This window comes from Rhamphochromis sp. 'chilingali', assembly GCF_963969265.1.
Source record: "Rhamphochromis sp. 'chilingali' genome assembly, chromosome: 22".
Classification (NCBI taxonomy): Eukaryota; Metazoa; Chordata; class Actinopteri; order Cichliformes; family Cichlidae; genus Rhamphochromis; species Rhamphochromis sp. 'chilingali'.
In genome coordinates, this window is record NC_137950.1 from 8,688,306 (window position 1) to 8,695,615 (window position 7,310).

At 41.8% G+C, this 7,310-nt stretch overlaps 1 protein-coding gene across 2 annotated transcripts; it reads left to right on the top strand.

Moving 5' to 3' along the window:
- Positions 1-217: 217 nt before the first annotated feature.
- On the top strand, positions 218-6,092 carry LOC308390613 (putative endonuclease 4). Of its 2 annotated transcripts, none has more exons than XM_080872804.1 (7): positions 218-382; positions 461-670; positions 786-968; positions 3,560-3,691; positions 3,836-3,940; positions 4,023-4,172; positions 4,284-6,092. In XM_080872804.1, exons 1-6 carry the CDS (start codon positions 235-237, stop codon positions 4,154-4,156), a joined length of 912 nt encoding a protein of 303 aa, XP_080728930.1. In that variant the 5' UTR covers positions 218-234; the 3' UTR covers positions 4,157-4,172; positions 4,284-6,092. The 2 variants fall into 2 exon arrangements, with proteins under 2 accessions (XP_080728930.1, XP_080728929.1); XM_080872803.1 differs by having other exon boundaries at positions 4,023-4,152.
- Positions 6,093-7,310: the final 1,218 nt, after the last annotated feature.

Sequence of the window (7,310 nt, forward strand, 5' to 3'; positions counted from 1 at the left end):
CAGAAGAATTTAAATTCAAAGCGCTGTGGAGTCAGTCGGGTGACGGGCGGCCATTTTGCTGCTCAGCATGAAGCGTCTCCAATGACCAGCCTGTAGCAGCTGCGTGGAAGCCCTCTGACTGGCTGGCTTCTGCCTGGAGGGATGCATAAAACAGGCTATTTGACCTCCATAAACTTCTGACAGTCAACTTATTGCTTATTTCGTAAGGGCTGCTTACAACTTTCTCTTCATAGCATGAGTCAGAGAAAAAGGGGAACGAGGAAAAGGAAAAACGAGGATGCCTCTGCAGGAGTAAAGGAGGGCGAGGACACCGAGGAGAGAGGACACAGGAAGAACATCCGCGCAACTAAGAAGTACATTGGAGCTCATGTTGGCATTCAAGGTAGGGCCTAATGTCGTCTTCTTGGAACCCTTTAAGATAAACACACTTACTTACACTTGTGTGACGTCACGTCCACAGGTGGGATATGGAAAGCCGTGGAGTCCTGTACAGAGATGGGTGGCAGCAGTTTCGCCCTGTTCCTGGGCTCCCAGCGATCGTGGAAGAGGCCTGCATTGGACCATACAGCTGCAGCAAAGTTTCAGGAGCTGTGTTCCCAACAGGGGTTTGACCCAGCTCATATCTTGCCTCATGGTTCCTACCTGATGAACTGTGGATCTCCTAAAGAGGGTCCGTCAGACACTGATTATTGTCTACCATTCCTTTCATGCCTAGTTATCTCTTATTATACTTTGCAGAATTATTCTCCGTTTTGGTCTAACCTGCATGCCATGTTTTCAACTAGATGTGTTTGAAAAGAGCCAGGCCATGCTGGTGGACGAGCTCAGCCGCTGCAACCTCCTGGGTCTCAGCCTCTATAACTTCCACCCCGGCTCCTCCCTGGGTACCATCACCACTGAGCAGTGTGTGGACAAGATTGCGAGCGCCATCAATTATGCTCACCAGCAAACACCATCAGTGGTTACAGGTACAGAGGGCCGCCAGAGCACCTGAAACAACCAGCAGTGTGTATCTACCTTGTAGTCATTGCCTTTTTGATGAAACCCATATGCAGAGACACTGCCAGAGGTAATAATAAAACTCATAGACTCCATCTAAAAGATGGACATAGGTTCCCAGTCTGAAAAGTGAAGCCAGTGCATTCTTTCTAATAACCAACAGGGGGCAGCAACTCTGGTTGCAGAAATTGTGGTTTCACGAATAAGACAACAACTGAAAATTCCAAGTTCCCAGTCGAAACTTTTTTGTGGAACGCCCCTTCAGCTCTGATTTCCCACTTGGAAAATTGAAGCAGACCAACATGCCCTGAGTTAGCAATCCAAGATGGCGGCACTGAACATAAAAAGCAATAAAACTATAAACGTTTAATCTGTACTGCCACTGTACAGAGCACTGATCAGGCTAAAGAAAAGTATTAGCCATAATTGTCAGTGAAACCTGAATGGCCCCACATGGCTAAGAACCAAAACAAATCCTGTTTTTCCCAGCTTTTTCTGGATCTGACTCTGATCTCTGACCTCAGCAGGCACTATACCAGTGGGTTTATAGCTGGTTTGAAGTCTTATTTAAATACAGCATGAAGTTCATATTATAGAAAATGCATATGAAGGAGCACAAAATTGGGTAGACCTTAGTGTGGGCCTGTGGCAAGTAACTACCGTATGAACTTGCTCACCTGGTTTTCAAAACAGAAAGAACCCAATAGCATAGCAACAAAGCTCAGCCAGAGGTTTCATAACAAGACTTTACTAATTAATGACGCCATAGTGATTGTATCCATCTTTTATAAACCATATGTCATAAAGCACTTCTTTATTGTATTTGGTTCTAAATCCTGTGCTGTCCAGCAGAGGACTATAAATCATTGCCGTAAAGGTCAGTAGCTGCTCTGGCATACTGTAAACCAATTAGCAGTGCATGTCAATCTTACTAAATGTCCTATCCTCCCCGTTTCTAAAAGATGAGTTTTTAAGCCAAAGTACAAAAGGGAGATAAACAATGTAGCAAAGAACCAGTTGTCAAAAACTCAGTGATTTATGCCTTAATACACAAAAGTGCTCCATCAAGCCTGTGTGGGTGGGCAGGGAAAGGCGTATGTACGTTTTTGTGTACACTCCAGTTATACATCTGGTCTCTGGTGAATACATATTACCGAAAGGCTTGACTAAACAGATATGCCTTTTGCAGACTTTTTAAAAGGAATCTACTGAATCTGCAAACCTTTAGAGTGGAGGCAGCACATTCCACACCAGCAAAGCCTACAAAAACGTGATCACCCAGAGGACTGTTTGTGGCGGCGCTTGTAGCATAGAGGTAGTAGAGTCAGGTCGGAGTTTTTCTAACACAAGAATCCAAAGAATCCCTACACAAAATATAACTTCATGTTGTTAAGCTTTCTGTTAGTGGACTAAGTCTCTTTATATATAGTTATTCTATACACTCAGTAAAACCTTTATTAGATAATCCATGCTACTGTGGGGCTGGACCCACTTTTGCCTTTAGAACTGCCTTAATACCATTTGAGTACAGTACCAACAATAAAGAAAATTCAGACCCTACCATCCAAACTCATCAGACCAAGTAATGTTTCTCCACTCTCCTGTTGTGTAGTTTTGGTGAGCTGATTTTAACCGTATCCTCAGTTTTCTACTCTTAGCTCAGAGGAGTGGGACCCATTCTGGTCTTCTGCTGTTGTAGCCCATCTACTTCAAGATTTGATGTGTTTTGTGTTTGTGCTCTTCTGCATATCATGGTTGTAACAAGTGGTTATTTAAATTACCTTTGCATGTCTATCATCTCAGAGCAGTCTTACCATTTTCCTCTGACTTCTGGCATCAACAAGGAATTGACACCCAATTGATATTTTTTCTTTTTTGGATGGTTCTCTGTAAACGATAGAAGTGGGAAAATCCTAGAAAATCATCAGTTTCTATAATATTTAGACCAGCCCAACCATGCGACATTCCAGGTCACTTAAATTTTTTTAATTCTCCCTGCATTGAGTTGCTGCCATGTGACTAATTAGATGCATATCTAATGAAGTGCCTGATGACTGGATTTTGATGCCTATCAACAGGAATGATGTTTGCATGGCACGTCTGTTAAATACAAAGCCATTTGAACTTTGCCTGACATTTTAATGTTAACGAAAGTTTGACATAAATGCCAGTGCAACTTTCAGTGGTTGGAGCTGTCACCTCCCATCAAGAAAGTCTGGGGTTCGACCCTGCTGATTGACTGGGTGCTCTCGCGCTCCAACTTTCTCCCACAGTACAAAGGTATGATGTCATGTTAGCTGTTCTGCGTTTGATAGGTTTAGATGTGAGCATAGGTAGCACATTGTGTGGCGTGATGGACGCAACCAAGAGTGTACCTGGGCCTTTTACTTGTTGACACCTGGGGTAAACCGTACAGCAGAATACAACAGCAAAAGCTGCGTTCAGACTCTGTTTGAAGAGATAACGACAGAGAAATATTACAAATGTATGAGTGTGTCATATTAAAAACCTTTTTTATTCTTTCTTTGTCTCTCGCTCTCCGGGCTTTCTGTGTGGTCAGTGTTAGAGAACATGAGTGGCCAAGGCAGTACGGTGGGCGGCAAGTTTTGTGAGCTAAAGAGCATCATAGACAGAGTGCGAGACCAGACCAGAGTAGGAGTATGTCTGGATACCTGCCATGCATTTGCAGCAGGTGAGTGAAACCTGATAGCAGCCTGTTAACCTCAAATTTGTTTTCTGTCCAACAGGGCTGTGATACCTTAAAATATTCAACCTGGCATAAGACCTGAGAGTTTCTTTCTGTGCTCAATTGTTGTTTTATGTCTCGTCTTGGGAGGATACGACCTTGCTGCAGAGGGAGGCGTGAAGGCCATGCTGGATGAGTTTGACCAAGAAGTGGGGCTCCACTACCTCAAGGCCATTCATCTTAATGATTCCAAAGGTATAGCCAGGGCATAGAGACAGAAAAATCACACATGCAAGTCTCTAGTTGTCTTTCCTTATTCTTTCTGTGTAACCTGAAGGTAAACTTGGCTGTAACCTGGATCGGCATGAAGATATCGGTAAAGGTCACATTGGAATCTCTGCATTTCAAGAAATTGTCAATGAGCCCAGGCTGGACAACGTCCCTCTGATCCTGGAGACACCCGGACGGTGAGATGGTTGTAGAAACTGTGGGTTTGTTTGTTGTATATGGTAATGTATTTTATTCATTTCCAAAACAGGAGCTGCTCATCCTTTTTTCAGGTTCCTCTTTAACATGGCTGCTATGTTCTTCCCCACAGGCCTGGATTTGAATACGCTGAGCAGATTGATCTTCTCCATTCCCTGTGTGAGAAAAAGTGAGAAAAGCACTACTGATGAGTCGGCACTGATAAACTGAACTCTGCAAACGCACTGTTAGCTGTGAAGAGAAGAGTTGTTTTTTTGTCTAGTACCAAAGTGGAGGAGTGACCTGTTGTGTTATCTCTAAACACGGTCATATTATTAGTCGTTCACCACATGAACAGTTTCTCCAAATTACAAACTTCGTCTTTGAATGCGAGTTAAATAAAGGTGATGTTGGAAGTTTTTAATATGGCGTGGGGAGGAGTCTTGTTCCGAGTGAGCCTTTAGGGGGCAGCAGAAACACACAAATGTAACCCAAACCTAACGAGACTTTGGTTTCAAAGGGTGCGGGTAGAATAAGTGTGAGGAAATGGTTTGCACATTTATATTGTTTTTATAGTACACAAGAGGTTTGTTTTTAACTTTACGCAAAAAGAATTTAAAAAATTGCTGATAAGTGAAACAAACTGAATTAAACGGAGGAAACAAATTATTGATCAAAAGGTAAATAAACCTTTTTGGATGACATATTTCCAATGGCAACACAAACACAGGCATACAGATAGAATGATACGTATACCTCACTGAAGTTTCAAACAACAATTTTGTTAAATACTAATTACATTTTGTTACTATGACTAAATTGCTGTAAGTTCTATACTTTTTAATCTGTCATATATTACTCAATTTTCTTTTAGATGCAGGCCTGCATGACAAAATTAGAAAGCGGTTTTATTTTCCTACAACGCTCAATTCTGTTTGCTTTAACTCAGTGCCTCATCAATGGGACCTGCTCCAGATTTACCAGTCAAATTCTGTATGCAACTATTACAGACCCTAACGCATGACAATCGGCCATTTTTGAGATGGGGCCAATGACTGGAGTTTTAAAAACTGCTCATATCACATTACAAATTATATTCCATCGCCATTTGTAAAGAAGGGATAAATAATTACATTTACTTGACAGCTGTCACAAACACACCACACTCGCAACCACAAAGAACCCCCGTCTTCCTTCTCTGAATGCCTCCAGCTCTCAAATAGCAACACTGGAGCAGCTGTTGAGCCATAGGAGGTCATTAGTTAATTTTTTCACACCTACTCTATTTAACACCCTGTGGTGTGCATGCACACACACACACGCAAAGGAAAACATTTGCAAGCAGTGAAGGCTTAGAAATGTACAACAGCTTTCTATCTAAGCTGGGTGGGGGGGGAGCATGAGAGAGTAAACAGACTGGGGGATAGGATCTAATGATATCTCTTGGCTCCATGGCTGTGCTGTGACTCATTACACTTAAAATAGTGCAAACAATACCAGATGCAAGTTTGATCATGAAGTTGAGTGTCTCATTGTCTATCTTAACTTTTTCCCACAGCTGAAATTTGAATTTCAGATAAAAGATATGATATGGAAGTTTGCCTGCGGGAGGTAAAGTGGAATGGGATACAGTAGTAATGAGAAGGATGGGGAATGTGATAGCTGACTTTAAACCTCATGAATGAAATCATAAAAATGTATTGGTTCAAATTCTTCATTTAGCTTTCATGTTCCAGCATTGCATCGTTATCTTATGGTTTGCAGTTTTCTGTCTCGCATCATTTAGTTGTGTTCACAGCAATGTTGTGCTCTCTCCACGTTCTCTACGACTGTGAGCTTGCACGTCTCACTCTTGTTTACGTTCAACATCAGTGATATTGCAATTTAAAGCCAATCTGCTTTTGTGCTCTATTTAACCGCCTCAAATAAAGTGTAAAATAAGCACAGGTCCAGACAGTTTGTCTTTCAGAGCAGCGTTAACAGAGACAGGAAGTGGAGGTGCCTGGCTCAAGAATGTCTCTGCTCTCAGGTCCCACCCAGAGGAAATGCCTGTCCGGCCTGTTAGAGTCTGCACGGGTGAAAAAGAAGTCTCCTGTTAGTGGAGTTCTGGTTAAGGATGGAAGGAGATTGAATGATGAGGAGAGCGTCCCTTGGCGAGGGATAGTTTAGATAAGCAGATGCTTGATGGTTTTCAGAGGCGTTCTAGTGATCTGGTTGGGTCAGGGGTTACAATCCGGAGAGGCTGAAGACTAAACAGTGAACACACATTCCTGAATTCTAAATTAATCATTTTATGGAGGAGGTGTGAGAAGGAAAACACTGATAGGACCATTAAGTGCCTTTCCATTATCTAATTATCTTAAGCTGTGTGGTTGCGTTCAGTTCTGGCTTACTGTGCGCCTGTGTTTTATGAGTGCTGGTCCAGCCGTTCCTTCTCCTCTTTGTCTGTCATTACACTGTGCTGCAAATATTTTCCACTGCAGCCTAAAGCCACTGATCTAATTATACAACTTTTTAAAGACTACCAGATATTTTTGTTTCTCTCAGTATCTTTCCCAAATCATATGTAAGTGCTTCTGAAAAGCCAATTGAAGAGCTCTCCCTGGACTAAGTTTTCATCAGCTTGCCAAAGTAAAGTTGGAAAGAAGTGTCAAACAGTTACAATGAAGACATTGTTTTTGTGTTAGACATCAGTGACTCGGAGGGAAAATCAGTGGAGCAGCAGCATGTACGCAGAATACTTTGCATGAATTTTCTATGTTATATTTTGTGGTGGATTTAAAAAAAAAAAAGACTTCTTCAGGTTCGTATACCTGCAGATAATCTGAGGAAGGTTTCCTTTCTTTGATTTTTGTTCTGTACCTGCTAACCCACAAATGGAAATCTTGTGCCTTTTTTGCATTTGCTCCGTTATTTTATTCTCCTTAAATTTACCCAGCAGGCATTGGATATGCTCTGTAAAACCAAGCTCCCTCAGTGGATAGCTCCTTTCGCCCAGGTGCATGGGTTTGGGGGCAACTTTCATGTCATAAAACCAATCCAGTAAAATTTATGCTACTGATTTAAAAAGGTTCAAGAATATGACAAATGTCATAATAATGATTACATAATATACCAAGGTACTATGCAATTTACACATTGATTTCATAGCTTGCAGTAG